Source organism: Candoia aspera, chromosome 3 (assembly GCF_035149785.1).
Source record: "Candoia aspera isolate rCanAsp1 chromosome 3, rCanAsp1.hap2, whole genome shotgun sequence".
Lineage (NCBI taxonomy): Eukaryota > Metazoa > Chordata > Lepidosauria > Squamata > Boidae > Candoia > Candoia aspera.
This window is the reverse complement of record NC_086155.1, coordinates 187,364,288-187,382,462: the sequence shown is the minus strand read 5'-3', so window position 1 is coordinate 187,382,462 and position 18,175 is coordinate 187,364,288. Positions and strand designations below refer to the sequence as shown.

At 37.5% G+C, this 18,175-nt stretch overlaps 1 protein-coding gene across 3 annotated transcripts in view; it reads right to left on the bottom strand.

The window, feature by feature from the left end:
* VPS13B (vacuolar protein sorting 13 homolog B) overlaps nucleotides 1-18,175 on the bottom strand; it is a 385,119-nt gene that overhangs the window by 71,016 nt on the left and 295,928 nt on the right. For all 3 annotated transcript variants that reach the window (XM_063299549.1, XM_063299547.1, XM_063299548.1), the window contains exons 37-40: nucleotides 17,507-17,709; nucleotides 15,709-15,916; nucleotides 15,245-15,429; nucleotides 2,401-2,597 (exon numbers count right to left, since the gene is read on the bottom strand). In XM_063299549.1, coding sequence (XP_063155619.1) covers nucleotides 2,401-2,597; nucleotides 15,245-15,429; nucleotides 15,709-15,916; nucleotides 17,507-17,709 — 793 coding nt within the window. The remainder of the gene's footprint in view (nucleotides 1-2,400; nucleotides 2,598-15,244; nucleotides 15,430-15,708; nucleotides 15,917-17,506; nucleotides 17,710-18,175) is intronic.

Below are 18,175 nucleotides of genomic sequence, written 5' to 3'. Positions count from 1 at the left end.
AGGAATTTGCTGAGCATCTGCAGGACAAAATCACTCGGATCTGCTCCAAGTTAGACTCCAGGCATGAGGCTTGGTCTGGAGAGATACCAGGGGAATGTGCTTACCCAGTTATCTGGGAACAGGTTGATCCTGTTGGACCTGAGGAAGTGGACAGGATCCTACGGACAGTAAATGCCACATGTCATCTAGACCCATGCCCCTCCTGGCTGGTAAAAGCAGCCCAGGAGGTGACATGTGGTTGGGTCCAGGCGATGGTGAATATACCTTTGGGAGACGGGTGTTCCCAGCTGCCTTTAAAGAGGCATTGGTGCACTCCCTCCTCAAGAAGCCATGACTGGACCCTACTGTTCTGGACAATTTTCATCCAGTCTCCCACCTTCCCTTTTTGGGGAAAGCGGTTGAGAAAGTGGTGGCTTTGCAGCTCCAGAGGGTCCTGGAGGAAACAGATTATCTAGACCCCTTTCAGTCAGGTTGCAGGCCCAGTTATGGGACAGAAACGGCATTGGTCGCACTTATGGATAATCTATGGCAGAAGTGGGATGGTGGCAGTGCATCCAATCCTCGCTCTTCTTGATCTCTCAGCAGCTTTCGATACTATCGACCATGGTATCCTTTTGGGGCAAGTCAGGGAGTTGGGGGTGGGCAGAGTGGTCTTGTGCTGGTTCACCTCCTTCCTCTAGGGCTGGTCCCAATCAGTGATGATAGGGAGAGAGAGATCCGACCCTCGGCCCCTTCTTTGTGGGGTGCCGCAGGGTTTGGTACTCTCTCTGCTCATTTTCAACATCTACATGAAACCGCTGGGTGAGATCATCCATCATCATGGGGTGAGGTATCATCAATACGCTGATGATACTCAATTGTACATCTTCATCCCGGGTGAGGTAAGTAATGCTGTGACTGCCCTCTCTCGGTGCCAAGGGGGCTGTAGGGGTCTGGATGGAAAACAACAGGCTTCAACTGAGTGGCTGTGGGTTAATGGCTCTTCCATATCAGGGACATTATCTTCTCTGGTTCTGGATGGGGTTGTACTGCCCCAGACAGACCCGGTGCGTAATCTGGGGGTCCTCCTGGACTCATGGCTCCTGCTCAAAGAGCAGGTGGCAGCCGTTGTCCTAACAGCCAGGAACCACGCTGAGACAAGGAATAGGTCTCTAGTGTTTATTACTGCTACATAACAGAAAATCCTAACAAACTGAAGAAGCGTGGGAAAAACCCAGACATATAAACCCCAAAGACTAAGGCGGGCCCGATCTATGTCTCTTTGAATGGCAACCTAATTCCTCAGTACTACGCATGCGCTTTACAGCCTGGATGGGAGCCCCCTGCTCACCATCCTTACTCATGACAGCCGTGGCCAGGAGAACCTTTGTGTAGCTATGTGCTGTGCACCAGTTATGCCCCTTCCTGGGTCAAGAGGCCCTTCGAACAGTCACTCATGCCCTTCTTATCTCTCATATAGACTATTGCAATGCGCTCTACTTGGCGCTACCCTTGAAAAGTATCTGGAAGCTTCAGCTGGTCCAGAATGCAGCTGCGCGGGCTGTTTTTGGTGCCCCTAGAAGGGCACATGTAACACTGCTGCTGCACGAGCTGCATTGGGTACCGGTTTGCTTCCGGGTCCAATTCAAGCTGTTGGTTATCACCTTTAAAGCCCTACATGGCATAGGGCCAGGTTATCTGAGGGACTGCCTCTTCCCCATTACATCAGCCCGTCCCACTCGATCGTGCAGAGAGGGCATGCTGCGGACCCCGTCTGTAAGACAACTCCATTTGGTGGGGTCCAGGAAGCAGGCCTTCTCTGCAGTAGCTCCCGTCCTGTGGAACATGCTGCCCCGACTGGCCCTATTGCTCCTGGCCTTCTGGAGGAGTCTGAAGACCTGGTTCTGCCACCTCACTTGGTGCGGAGAGGGGAATAGATCTACATGGGGATGGCTGCTATAGACCACTCCTCCCACACTTGGACTGTTTTAGATTCTCCTGCCACTTGGACTTTTTTACTCTTATTTATATTTATTTATTAGAGTAATTTTATATTTGTATATTTTATTTATTGTATGGTTGTTGTTTTAATTAATTATTGCAAACTGCCCAGAGTCCCCCAATGGGAGAAGATGGGCGGGGACTAAATAAATAAATAAATAAATATCACAACCAACCAACAATACTCAGTGAAAGGCTTGGATCATACATACTTTAGTATTTTTCCAAACCTGCAAATCTAGACGTTTGTAATGTGGTGTTTCAGTCATCTATTTTAGCAAGATTTCTTGCAGTAAATAATAAATTGTTTGAAGAGTCATTTGTTCTTGTCTGTTTTAGTGTCCTAGCTTGGTGGTTCAAAAATAGCATGATCAGTCTCTGTGAAATAAATTACTGTTTCATAATCAACATTGTATTTACCTTTGGTCATCCCCTGAACTCTGGTTGCTGTTCAAAACAATTCTCCAAAGATCTGAGGCTACAAGCTCTTTCGGATCAGTTATTAGGTTGATGCTTGGCAGGGACAGCTCACAAACTTTGCTTTCTGATAAGCTGAACTCTCTGAAAGCTACAAATGACTTCTGGAGCTCATCCCAGTATTCCAAGCTGCAGGGGATCTGTAACAGTTGAAAACAAATCTTATTGCCTGACATTCCTTGACAAATTCAAGAACACTTATTTTCAGTGTAATTAGCAGTTGCTTTGTCTGTCTGTCTGCCTGTCCATCCACCCACCAACAAATGCACACACACACAGTCCGTCCGTCCGTCCATTCATCCATCCATCCATCCATCCATCCCACTGAAATCCCAAAGGACTCTTGGAAGTTCAAAAAGATAAAAGACACAATTATAATTACACCATCCACAACCAGATTAAAACTGAAATATAATTTTCAGAATATATAAACTCAAGCCCCAACAAGAATCAGTCTATAAACCTCAGCCAAGATGACATCACAACCTAAATGCCCTCTGGAAGAACTTCATTTTGAGCTGTTTCTGGAAAGCAATTAAGATGAAAGTCAATTTCATCTCCATTGGGAGGCCATTCCAAAGGACCAATGTTGCCATCGAGGAGCACTTTGTCAGTCATCTCCTTAATATATTATTTTAAAGGTTTAATATTAATGCAGTTGACACTGATATTTATCTCACTAGGATTAGGGAATATTTCTACTATATTAACTACCATACAATGCATACACATTTCTTTAAATTATGCAAAGTAAAATGCAAGCAGATATCACTGTAACTAGCCAAAACAAAAAACAAAAAAACGCCAGTGAATTCTGTGCTTGCATCAAGAATATATTTACCTAGATTTTGATTAAATTACTATTTTTTTTAAAAAAAACACCATTTTCCCATATACCAAAAACTGGAGACAGAAAGCAGTTATTTCCCAGGGCACATCTGTAATAGATCAGGAACTATCATAGAAAACAATTATCTTCTTGGAACATTTTCATGCAGGGTGTGACTCAGTTCAGGATAGGATATCCACCCCATCTTAGTCATAAGAGAAACCAGCCATCAAAAAATTGTTCTTATCTACATCAGCTTGTTAACTCTTAATCCCACCAATTACTATACCTAGAGAGCAGGTCCGAACTATCGTTGCCGCTGCTGAAACCTCTGATAAAGAGAAATAATGTGTGATCCACACCAAGTTCTAAAACTCTTTTTTTTTTAACTTAACAGCTTTCCATAGAAATTTAAAAAGAGAGGCAGTACAGCATAGCATGAAATCCAGAGTATGACTTCATTAATGAAAGCAGTTTCCACTGACAAAACTGGGTGAAGGGACAATTTTGCTTTTGCCTCCAGTTTCACATGATCCTCTAATCCAGAGTTTCTCAACCTTGGCAACTTCAAGATGTGTGGACTTCAACTCCTGGAATTCCCCAGCCAGCAAGGGAGTTGCTCTGGGAGTCGAAGTCCACACATGAAGTTGCCAAGGCTGAGAAACACTGCTCTAATCTGATGCAGAATATCCCCCAATTTGGGATTTCACCCCAGCTCTGATTAATCTCATGTAACTGATTTCCTGAGAAAAACAAGTATTATTACGTTCTGTGAATGAAGCAATAAGTAGCATATAAAGCAGTTGAATGTAGTTTTCTGATTTCCACTATGGCCTGCCAGAAGAATTTAACAGATAATATACCATAATGACAATCTGAGGGAGCACAGCCCCTCAGTGCACACAACATACCTAAGAGTGTATCATTAAATTTTCTCTTTCCAACTCTAAGAGTCCCCAGACACATATCAGAGCTGATATAGGACCAGTTAGATGATTACTGGCAACAGTGGAATTCACCTGCTTAGTGGAGTAGGGGGTGAGCTTGGATCTCTTTCCCCAGTTGTCCTCCTTGCCTTCCTTCCATGTCTATATGCCCCAACAGGTTTACTGTATGGTCTAAATGATTTAAGTGATTTCATTTTTAGGCAATGCCACAATTTGGAACACCATCTTAATCTCTTAAAGCCATTTTATTATACACCAGGAACTGGCTGTATAATCACTGGCAAGTTTGAGTTAACTGTTTAAAGAGGCTTTCCCCCCCTTTACATTGGCTATTAAAAAGCTTAGCAGCAAAAGAAAGCAAGATTTTTAGCATATAAACCTTCATTTCAATATATGCAATACTGAAAAGCTTGTTTATATCAATTTATATCAATACACAGAATACACGGAAAATTGAATTCATGTTAAAAGAATAAATACTATATGTTCATCACTGAGTAACTGCTTACAGAATGCTAGGTCTTGGGAAGCAAAAAAAAAATCAGAAAAAAAAGCAAACTATCTAATATGAAATATTAGAAAGGAATTTATAGTCCAGCGCACAAATGCCTAGGAAGGGGGAAAGTCTCACTGAAATGCACAGGTTTATAGCAACAGAGATCTTTATGAATTGAATCTGGGAATTTAAACTGATTTAAATTATATATTTCTATGGATACCACATTATTTGTTCTTCTGGGTGGATAGGATATGACTAGTGGCCCAGCTTGATAATTTTAAAGGAAGATGAATGCTTTATGCAGTAGCAGCTGCCAAAAATAATAAGTCTAACAAAAGTATATTGTACAAAATGACTCATGGGCAGGGGAAGTGAGGGTATTAGATGCTGTCAAGAGTCCCATAAGAAAAATAAAATTGTATTCCTTTTGTCTTGAAAAAGAAGATTAATATTTTTCCTACATGTCAAATAATACTTATTCCAGAAATATTGCTGCTGTCATTATTGCAATAAGAACACTGGCATCAATGTGGTTAAAACATGCATTTTCACAAGAAACCATAACGCAACATCTCTCTTCATTTTGTACACCATGAAATTCTTTCAAGAGTGGCACAAGCTGAAAGGCAACAGTGATAATCATGTGGACTTTCTTTATCTCAAGCAAACCAAATAGCCATCCAAGACCATTGAATCAGGTTTCTCCAATTCTTAGTCACTTTCAAACCAGGAAACCCACATGGGAAATCCTTGATTTGATCCAATACAGAGTTCTGGTTGGAAAAATAGATTTGTTGTGAACCATTTTCATCCCTTAAAAGATCATAATGCTCAGAATAACATTTGACTGTCACAATAATTTTTAATGGTCTGCTTTTAAAAAAACCATATAATTCCAACTCTCTCTGAAGTTTCTTTTTACTGTTAAAGATGCATCTTATCACAGCCTAAAACACTGTTATCACTGTTGTCCATTCATTTTCTTCACCTAAACAATCAGCATAGTTATTTGACATAAGGTTGACCCAGGGTTCCTCTTGGTTTGTCATTATTTTACTTAGCATTATTTCTATCCAACTCTAGCTTCTAACGTCCATTTCCAAGCTGGACCCCTCACTTTTTTATTTACCCCATTTCCTTCCTGGCAACTCAAGATATGCAGTTTACTACACCTGATAAAGCATCCACTGAATCTGAAGTCTAGTCTTTGTGTTGAATAAATCTGCCAATTCTTAATGCATCCCTTTCGGTGCCCCTCGGAACATACTTGGCTGTCAAGCAAAGAGCCCATAACTGGCGAGATACAGTTTCTTAAGGTGTTTGCAATGAGCACTGTTAGGAAACTTTAAATAAAGAGGAATTTCTGGACTGTGAGAGTTATTAAATAGTGAAACAGCCTGCCTCCTGAAGTCATGGGTGCTCCATCATTGGAAGTTTTCAAGAAAAGATTGGACAGCCATTTGTCTGAATGGTATGAGGATACTTGCACTGGGCAGGGAGTTGAACTAGATGACCTCCAAGGCCCCTGTGATTCTATGATGTACATTTTATAAGTAAAATAATAAATAGTAGATATTTTCCCAATTAGTTTTTAACACATGTTTGGGGTTCCTTCATCTTTAATAACAAATTAGCATCTGGTCTCCCCTTCAAGTCCTTGGGAGTACAATATCTGGAGACACATCTGACTTTTTTCTTGAAAATGCTTATATAACCCTTCAGCATTTGGCCTTGTGTACATTTCTGTCTAAAGACAACATTCTAGAGAAGAGCCTGAATTAAACTTATAATTTTAATTCCTTACAGACAATTGAAATTCAGTTTCTTCTTCACTTATTTCTTTTTGTCCTTTTCAAGGTTTATTAATTTTTTCACATATCCTGCTGCTTCACTTTTCACCAGCAATGAAGTTTTCCTTGATCTGCACAGTTGTCAGACCTTGACATTTACCTGTTATGCTGCCACTGCAATTTTTTATTTTTCAGGTAAAGTATTCAGAATTAAACTGTGCTAGCAGGTGACTACATTAATAAGATCTACCTTTTCGAAGATGAATATTTTAAAAACTCACCTTGGATTTTTTTTTTATTTGAAAAAGCACACAGTTTTCTCATGATTGTATTCTCTGAACATCATGAGTTCAACATGATATGGGTAATACAAGGCAAAGCAGCATATATTTCAGACAGTAATTAATTTGTGAAATAAGAGGTGCTGGGTCCATGATTGCATAGAAATTAGTCCTTTAATTTGAAAGTTTTATTCTGTAATTTTTAATATTATTGTTTGAAGGTTCAGTAAAAAGAATGAGAAAGAGAAAGAGAAACCTGTACTTAATATGGGAAAAATTCTCTTTCTAGGTCCTGATGTTAAATAGCTGGAAAAATGCTGGAATCTAATATAAGAACCACATGTAAAACTTGGCACTAACATGGATTATTTTACTCTGGTTATAAAGTGAATCCATCCAATAGATGACATGGTTTAATCTTGCAGACTAGAGATATTCTGAATATAGGCTGTGCACAAAGCTACCCTGGTCAATGGCTGGTCATTTCAATACTTTATAATGGTATTTCAGTTTACCTTGACATTGAGACACAGCCTCGGTTAGTTTTCAGAAGCCTTGAAAAACTTCTCTATCTACTAGCGGGGGAACATGAATCAAGGTCTGTAAACTTTTTACTGACTTATGAGAAAGATGCAGCAGACAGATGCAGAGGATTTTTATGGAAAGGGAGTTTATCAACTTCGAAGTTTCTGGTAATTTGATAAATTCTTTATTATGATTGTGTGACTTTTTTGCAAACATAACTTTTGAGAATAAAACCTGCTGTAGAGGTTTTCTACATCCCTTGGTTACAAGCTTCAGCTAAATATCCCAAAGTGCTACTCCCTCTATAAGAATGTGGAGACATTATGGAAGGTTCTACAATAAATAAATTATTTATTTCTTGGCTAACTTATCCAATAACCTATCCACCTATTTGTTCAGCAGCAGAACAGCAAAAGTCTTTCACTAAATAATCATTTCCAGGCACAATCTAAAATTCTATTTCTGATCTTCAAAGCCCAACGTGGCCTAGATGCAGAAGGTCTTAACAAAGGGTTCCTCTCATTCTCCTTCTACTATGCATACATTACCATCTGAAAAAGCTCTTTTCAGAGTGCCTCTACAACAGGAAATCAGAGGCAGCCCTATTGTTAGGCAAATGATACAACCATTTGGCTCACCACCCATACCTACTCAGCAATCTGCAAGTCTATTCTCAAGGCTGGGGGCAGAATAAATAAATAAATAATATTTTTAAAATTATTTGTATTTATTTTATTTATTAATTATGTCAATTTATATGGCTACCCATCTTAAATCAAATCAAATCATATACTGAGCTGACAAGCATAAAAACAGGAACATACGTATAAAAACAACAGAAAAAAATAGTAAAAAAACTCCAGGCAAAAAAATCTTCCCAATCAACCAGAAAAATCCAAACAGAATAAGACATTATCTTCATAAAACTGTTAATCCATCTCTGCAATATGGCACTTGCTCAGTCAAAACCTTCCTATAATACTGGATCCATCTTATTTTCCTATTTTAGTATTCTATTCACCCATTAGAGTTTTTTGTTTTTTGTTAATGCTGCATTTCGGCTCTTTGTTATTTGCCATAAAATTCTTCAATATTTTCTACCACTGCATATATGCATGTATAATATTTTTGTTTTCTAGATACTTACTAAATCTAATAGATATGTTCTTTCATTTATTCGGTTATAGCTGATCATATACTTAGTAATGTCCTTTTTTAATATCACTGTTGTTCTATTACTTCATATGATCTCATGCTCTGAATCATGTAATCATCTGATAATCTATCCAAGTTCACATTCCTAAAAATCTAATTTAGTATGCTTTATTTCTGCTCTGACAATTTCAAGGGGCTCTTGTTTCATCCTTTTCACATTCCATGCTCCAATTCGTAGATGTCCTTGTAAAACCAGGGACTCCTCTTTCAGTATCATCAGTGAGTATGCTTCTATGCAGCTTGGTATAACCAAGTCATCATCTCCAGATCTATTTGTGAAAGTTCCATATTCCTCTCCAGTAACTAGAGGGGTCCCTTCCAACCTGAGGATTTCATTAATTGCCAACCAAAGTTGTCCAAATATTTCAGACATGCCCATACAATTTTCTTGGAAACATGTTTAATTCTGAAGTTCTTTCTCCTAGATAGGTCAACTTCATGTCTGAGGAACTTCAACTCAGCTGTGGGCTACCCTTACTTCACTGCTCCCTTTGACCTTACCAGAAAGAATGACTTGCTAGGAACTCCTGCTAGCATCACTTAAATAGTCACTGAAGCTAATGAGTCCTCTTACCATGTAAAGATAGTAAGTCCATCAGAGGATTACTGTATTGTTTTCACCAGCTTTTAAATTGTAAGAGGACTGCAGAAGGCCGTATGTTCCCTCTTTGATCTGATCGAAAGGATCAGAAGCAAGACATAATATTAATATTAATTATAGTTTTTTCCCATGGATATTAGCATTATAATGGTTCTATACTTTAGGCCAGTAATTTTACTATTCTATTATTCTAAATAATCATTTAAATGCCTTATTCAAATTGCATAATGCCATAGTATATTAATTTTCATGCCTCAAATGCTTAAACTTATAATTTTAGTTGTATTGCTATATGATTATATAACTTATATAACTATATAGAAATTCTAGTCAATTTCTGTGTATAGCTGCACTGGTATTCTTGAGTTAAATGTGACTCTGTTTTTGAAAGATCTGTTTTTCTGGTCAATGACTGAAATAAATGACTGACTGATCAGAAGCAAAATCCCTGGAGGGTTGTATTACAGTATGCTGGGATATGCAAATATAGGTATATGTACAGTATTATGTTGAAAAACAATGACAGGAATTAGTCAGCAACAAAGAAATTCATCCCACATAAGTGCACACATAGGTAAAGGTTTCCCTTGACGTAAAGTCCAGTCGTGTCCGACTCTAGGGGGCGGTGCTCATCTCCGTTTCAAAGCCTTGGAGCCGGCGTTGTCCATAGGACACTTCCGGGTCATGTGGCCAGCATGACTCACGGAACGCCGTTACCTTCCCGCCGAAGCGGTACCAATTAATCTACTCACATTTGCATGTTTTCGAACTGCTTGGTGTGCAGAAGCTGGGACGAGCAACGGGAGCTCACCCCGCCGCGCGGTTTCGAACCGCCGACCTTCCGATCGACAGCTCAGCGGTTTAACCCGCAGCGCCACCGCGTCCCACTAAGTGCACACATACATGGAAGTAAATTTATTATGATGCATTGATTTCAATGGAATTTATGTATAAATTATTATTATTGAAAGTCTTGTATTGTTTTTTTTCTTATATGGGAAAAATAAAATGAAAAATGAAAAAAGATACTTTTTAAAATTCCACGTTACTGCATTTAAATTTTCTTTAGGGGAAGGTCCAGCAACTAATATTGTACAGAATCCCTCCTCAGGGGGAGATGCATAACTGCCCAGAGTCCCTCCTCGGGGGAAGATGAGCAGTGATAAATTTGATAAATAAAATAAAATAAAATAAAATAAAATAAAATAAAATAAAATAAAATAAAATAAAATAAAATAAAATAAAATATATGGTATACACATTTTACTAATACTTTGACAGATACAATTTTCTATTAAAACCCATGGAATGCTCAATTATATGGCTGAAATGTCAAGAAAATCCATGTTTGCTTGAAAAAGAACTCTTTTTTTAACATAACTCTCTGCCTTTTAGATTACTTAAGAATGAGGCTTCTATACATCTTCAACTAATAGAAGTCATAAAAAAAAACTTTTGTAATATTGGAACCAGTTGAGAAACCACAAGTATTCAAATGCAGGAAATCATGATTTTATAACATTTTAATGTGATCTCCTCCTGGGAAACAAAGTTAGCCAAGCCTTATTTCTGTACAGGAAATATTCACTGTATATTTGTAATATATTGTGGTATGGGGTACAGCTGCACGTTTTTCACCTGTAATGCCCACTGGTATTGTGGCTTATTGCATTGCATCAAGATTGCCTTCCTGTCCGGAAAGCCCTCTAAGTACAAACAAGACTCTAAGCTGAGGTTTTATTTTCCCTTGGTATCAGAATATAGTAATTCAAGAGCCATGAGAAAGTTTTTAACCTTTAGGAAGGAATACATAACATTCCTTTATTTTTAGAAAAAGCATGTGGCCAGCTTATCTTATCAATTCATCAAGCTACTAGGTTTAGAGCAAATGCAGGTGTGCTGAATGGAACTGTGGGCTAAAATGTGCCACAAAACCTGCATCAAGTCTCATTAAAAGGGGGAAAAATAAACGAACAACTAAGCCTACATTAAAAAGCAGTTTCACGAAACAGACAGACTCAGAGGGAAAAGAAAAATGCACTACACATAAGTGCATACATCTATATGGAAATAAAGTAATACAAAACCAGTTTCATTATGAGAAAAGCCTCTAGTCTTTTACCATGTGTCTATCCACAAGCTGTCTTAAAACTTTGACAGCAATAACAGAAAATAAGAAATAGTTTCACGAATTCCATCCCTAGTATTTATCTGGCTTTGCATTTCATTATACTAAAGCCACTATACCAGTGTTTCTCAACCATGCTGGCTGGGGAATTCTGGGATGCACTGAGCTTTAATTGTTGAGTCATTTTTGTTCATGAATTTTTCATTAAAAGAAAACTCAGTAACCTCCCTGAAAATGCAAGTCGTATGTTTGTATGTATGTACAAAATTACAAAATTGTCAATTACGAATTACCGCAACCAAGCTGAAATGCCATTATTTTATCATTAAATTCTACATGGCCCAGATGCTGCCCATCAGAAAGAATGTCCCCTCCCATCTCTCTCTCTCCCCACCCCATGTATTAAGGTGCTTAGAGGAAGCTCTCCTGAGAGTTCCTGTACAACGTGAAATACAGAGGGTGAGTACAAAATCTTAAACTTTCTTGATTATAATATAAACTTTATGCTGCTTTCTTGCTAATCATAGTTAAAATATCAGGCATCATCTGTGTGAATGCATTGAGCCTCTATGGAACCATTTTTCTCTCTGTTAGGCAAATCTCATGGTGCTCTTAAAATCTATACCAAGGCCTGGTTTTAGGACCAGGAGATCATAACTCTGATCAAAACTCTCAAACGTTTACATTTTGATTTTTTCCATGAAAGTTTTCCCAAATGACATTGATGTGGGAGAGCAATCTCCAGTTTATATACTTCTTCTGGGAACACAGTAAAAAAAAGAGAGACCTCAGAACTCATATCTTAACCACTTTTGTTTTTATATATGCTACCCACTCCCATTTTGTGGTTTCCTCTAGGTGGCTTAGAAACACACATATACAACACAAAATTCTAAAAGATCTTAGTAAAAAGAAATATTTTAATCCCCATTTAAAATTCTAACAAGAAAGAGGCCAGCCTCAACTCCAAAGGGCAAGTTGTTCTACAGTTTAGCCTCTACCACAGAAAAAGCAGAATTAGCTGTTGATGTAAGCATGTCTGTGGTAGGACCTGCAAAAGATGCTCCAGTGAAGATCTAAGAACATGTGGTGCCTTGGATATGTGAAGGCAGTCCTGAAAGTAATCTAGACCCAACCTCTGTAAGATCAGAACAAGAACTCTGAATTGAACCCAGAAAGCGACCAATAACCCAGTGCAGCTATTTCAACAAGAGGTGTTGGGGCACTCACTGGAAATATCAATCTCCTCTGCTACCACATTCTTTAAAAAAAATAAATCCGTTTAATCATGTCTGATTCTCGGAGACCGCCTGGACAAGTCCTAGCAGTTTTCTTGGCAGGTTTTTCAGAAGTGGTTTGCCATTGCCTTCTTCCTAGGGTTGAGAGAGATGGACTGGCCCAAGGTCAGCCAGCTGGCTTTGTGCCTAAGGCAGGACTAGAACTCACAGTCACCCAGTTTCTAGCCTTAACCACTACACCAAACTGGCTCTCTTAACACATACCTAGCCAAGAACAAATTCTGGACTATCTTTAATTAATTAAAGCACAATTAATTAATTAAATTACCCAATTTCTCATGATCCAAGTCTGTCTTCACAGACTACTGTGCAAAAAAAAGGGGAAACAGTGCCAATAATCCAATTTTGAGCTTGCAAGTACATGTGTCACCACTGCCAGGTTCTCTCTTTTTCAGGATTAAGTGCACCTGGTTCATTGGGAGAAACTGATAAAAGTCCCATCCACCAATGTATAGCACTGAGACTAACATGATAGTTCGGCATAAAGTATGAGCGCTGCGGGTTAAACCGCTGAGCTGTCGATCGGAAGGTCGGCGGTTCGAAACCGCGCGGCGGGGTGAGCTCCCGTTGTTAATCCCAGCTCCTGCTCACCTAGCAGTTCGAAAACATGCAAATGTGAGTAGATCAATAGGTACCGCTTCGGCGGGAAGGTAACGGCGTTCCGAGTCGTCATGCTGGCCACATGACCCGGAAGTGTCTATGACAACGCCGGCTCTAAGGCTTAGAAACGGAGATGAGCACCGCCCCCTAGAGTCGGATTCGACTGGACTTTACGTCAAGGGAAACCTTTACCTTTACCTATACTTCCTTTAAAACAAGAGAGTTTTCACTCCTTATAGTACAGTATATTAAAATAAAACATTTAAAAAATCAGTGGCATCAACTTTTAATAAAACGAAACAAAACAAGCCTCTACCTCTAATTATTATAGAGTGACCCTCCAATTTAGTAGTATTTTGCCAGCATGGGAATTCCAACATACACAGGGCTACTGTCTTATTTGTTCCTAAGCCAATCGTTTAGATAAACAAACATTCGACCCTTGAATTTTGCAGGAGACAACATTTAGGGTCTAAAAGAATTGTTGCTATATCCAGTGCAAAAGAATAAAATGCTGTACTAATTCTATTTCCCAATTTCTTTTAAAAAATTAAAATTTGATCACATATTCCAAACAGTTATTAAATTAAAAGACAACCAGATTGGTTAAAACTGCAGACTTTTAAACTAGGGAAGAATTCATTCCTTGCTGTTGATAACTGTGGTAGAATTTTTATGGCTTTCTTTGCTAATACCATGAACTTAAATCACTACATGCCATACACAAATTATTTGGATTTCCAAAATACTTGCTTCTGAAATGTGAGAAATGACTCAAACATCAGTAAAATATGTGGTTTTCCAAAAAGCCCTTTTCCCAGGCTCTCAAATGCCAGCTCAACACTGTAGTCTCAAAGGGAAATGTAAAACAAAAAGGAAACGAGTGAGCACAAAATGAGTTATTCTCTCTGAAAAGAAAAGTATGAATGCTTTTGATGCTCCTCACAATTGTTTTCTCATTGACTGTGGTGTCAAATCTTCCCTAACATTATGAATCACAACAAATTTCAAGACTATTGCCCCAAAGCCCATATTTTCTTTAGGCACTATTTTAGGGATTGCTACATGAAGCAGCAGTACTTTTTTTAAAAAAAAAGTCCATTTATAGATGAACATGTTGCCAGAAATAAATATCTAACTAATACATTTTTTGTTCAGAAACATTTATTTAAATTAAAGGACAATTCATGTAACTAAACAATTAACCTATACATACCATGTCCTCTTACATTTTCTTAATAAATGTAAATTGTATTACAGTGGCTTCCAAGAATCCAGCACAGCTTTCCTGTCTCCATCATCCCTAGGAGGTTAGGAGTCAATTCTTCTTTTTGAAAGACACAGGTTATAGTGGCAGAGGGAACAGAGGGGAAAGGGAGAATTCCTCTCAGGGAGAAACTACTGATTATACATGTTTTATATTCCTTCTTTTCTTTTTGTATTTTATGAAGTGTCAAAACAGTGATGGCACAAAACAAATCAAGCAAGTTTCCTGCATTATTAAAGATTTACTTCTGAAGTTTGATCTTCTCTAAGACTCAATGAAATCTGTTGTAAATTGGTACTGCTTAAAAATGATGGAATTAAATGAATCATATTCTTTAAAAAAATAATGTGAACAAAATAGCACTGTTTATTAAATTAAATTTATATTCTATGTTTCTTCTAACAAGCACAAACCGGTGAGTGGGATTCCCCTGCTCATCATTATCTTCACAAGAACTCAATGAGGTAAGCAAAGGTTAAGGCTGAAAGCCCACTCTGTGAACTTTGTGGCAGAGTGTCATTTGAATTAGTCCTCACCCAATGCTCTAACCACAAAATGTTAGGCTTTTGCTTTTTATTCTCTGTACAGGTAATCCTTGACTTACTGAAACCAAACACTGGAAGTTGTTTGAAGTTGGGTGGCATACAAATTTAATGAATAAATAAACCCTAACAAATTGAGAATCAATAATTTCTCATGTACAATAATGTGACCACTTGTCTTTTATAAGTCAGGTGTATTTTTTTTAACTAATTTCCCATTGGCATTCTAAAAGTTGTTTTCCAAATTAATAAAAATGTTACCAACCTGAAGTACATCTCCGAGATCTGCAGTGCTAATATCTGGATCTTCAGTGGTGTTAAAAGGAACTGGAGTGATTCTCACAAGGGTGAGCACTCTGGGCTCTGGATATCTCCATAACATCATTCCTGGATCATCCTCAGTTTCATTGTAGAACACAACTTCATAGGTGCCAGGTAGCTTTTGTGTATCTATTAAATTGAAGTGGAATGGAGGAAGAACAATATTTTACCTAAAGAAGAGAATGTCCTGGTCTATGAGCACAATGCAGTTAAAAACAAATTAAAAGAAGGAAAAATAAAATGAAATTCAAGTTTTAAAAGGTCATGATAAAATGGAAAGCAATCACAAACCATTTTTTTATCAGATGCCTTTCTTAATTAAAAAAAAAGGTACCTAAAGAAAAGTGATAATCAGTACTGCAGGCTAGTACAAAATTACTCTGTAACTATACTGTATTTCAAAAGTACCTGTATCTTGTATATATTGGAATAGGCCTGTTCGTAGATCATCTGAAGTATGTTCTGTTTTATAAACCTGGTTCTTCTCTGTTAAAAACTGCACTGGATATATTTGATTGGCCATTTGTCCTTCTGTCTTGTCTTGTGGAACAAGGTAACTTTGCAGAAGTTCATTAAGAAGAACTAAGCAGTTCAAATGTTCCTGACCCCAAAAAACCTTATAATGAGAAAAGCACAGTTAGCAACTTGAAAAAGATTTAAGCACTTCACATCCAGTTCTTTCAAGGTAGCTTAATTGCTAGAAAGTTTAGCTGAGGACTTTTCTAGATTTATCAGAGAAACAGGTTCATGCATCATGGAGGGTTTAGAAATTCAGATCCTGGTCCTAAAGGCAGAAGATATTTATAGCAGCAAGCATTTTTAACTGCAAAAATCTTGAAGCAGGATTTCTTTTAAGTAAAGAGAAAAATCTCTTTATCTCTTTAAAAGATCTCTTAATAGTGTCATGCAGAACATCTATCTTTGTCTATTCTTTTGTCTTTCAATAAATAAATGAACAAGTATAATATTTTTGATTCATTTGTTTAATTTGGTTCTCTTTATCTAGTTTTAGGATTTGTGTAGAGAACAGATCACGTTTTAGGTCATATTTATGCAGAAATAATGAAAATTCAAAAGGGTTCACAAACTTTTAAGCACCACTGTACTGTAGATAACTAATTTTATACCACCTAGATACTTTAATATGTCCTTTCCTAACCTCATTTTCTACAGATGAGTTGGATTTCAACTCACGTATATCCCAGTAAGTCTTAGCCATGCTGGTTGGAGGATTATGGGATTACGTAATTTTAACAACACTATGCATCTATTCTGACAAGCAAACTGGGAAAGGAAGACATAGGAATACCACGATCTATCACAGAAACTATGGCCTAACAACAGTTCAAATTATTTCCTCAAGTTCTTCCTTCATTTCTCTCCCTAGACAGAACTCTCAGCTCAATACGTCATATGGCATAGAGTGTTTACATACAGCTATAATTAAGTAACGATACAAAGTGCTAATCCTATGGGTTTATATCTTTCAAATCAGCCAACCCCAATCACTCTGCAGCTAACTTTAGAGGAAAGAGCTGTAGACTGAGCTGTATAATGAAATGTCAGAGAGCAGAAGGTTCTGCTCTTCTGGAAAAGCTCCTTCTGCAGGGTGGCAAATTTACCAACAGCCAGTTTTTGAGTTTTTTGGGAGAGAAAAGTCTGGAACTGGGACTATGACATCAAGCAGCAGTAAGTATCTCCACCTAGTATTAACATATTCTTTTTTGTGAACTGTAATTGCAAACAATTTTAGGAGTCTATCTTGGCTAAAACTAGAATATAAACACAGTAATAGAATATGCTACAGGTGTCTGGTCATCTGCCATGTAACTATTTTCTGGTTTTACTTTCCAGTTATCGGAGGTTATTACATAAAAGGAATATAAAATTATATATAATAAGTAACACTGTGAAGTGATTTCCTTTGAATGTTTTCAGTACTGCCTATAAGACTAAACGTTACTTAGAGCTGTAGGAAAAAATGATACAGGCATAATATATTCTATTCGGAAAGGGATCTTGTTAGTAAGCCATATAACATTTCTAAGGCACACAGAGAACTGTATATTATTTCCACATATCAAAATAAAAATACACATGGTCTAAGATTTCTTTAAATCTGGAGAATTTTCTCTAGCTTCGCTCAACTTTCTATTGTCCACACCTATCCGCTCCACAATTTCAGCTGATTTTTCTACATACAGACCTGGATCAGTCCACCTCTCATATCAATGCAGATTTTTGGAGTAGCCAGTTCGGGACCAGGATTCCCACTGTGTTTACACCATTTAGCTTCTATTGTGACAAAGCAGCACATGGGTCCAACCAGAGTTCTGCTTTTCTCCTGAAGACTTGTCTTTATAAGGAAATCACTGATGTCAAGTGTAAGTGACGACTGATTAATTATACCTAAAGTACACATGGAAAAAAATACCATTAAGATTAATAGTGCATACAAGTATATTTTGTATTTCCTTTCCAAGAAATAAAGTATTTACTTTTAAAGGGATAACTTACATAAGCACCTACAAATCATATATAGTTTGCACTTTTACAACTGAAACATTGCAACTGATTTTTTTCTCCAGTCAATTTTTTCATATAAACATTAACTCATATATTAATATGTAAAAAGGGAGTTCTTTTAATAAATTCCATTATGGTTTTTTATAGTAAAGAGATAGTTGTTTGTGGAATATAGCAAATAATTTGGCAAAATGTGAATTACTGTTTTACAAACCATTAAAAGGAATTTAAATTGCTATTTTGTCTATCAAGTTGTTACTATGTTAAATACAACTATAGGATGAGAGAATAACAAAAGAATCAGAGATGAAATATGAGAGTGCAAATAAGAGAAAAAACTATTTGAATG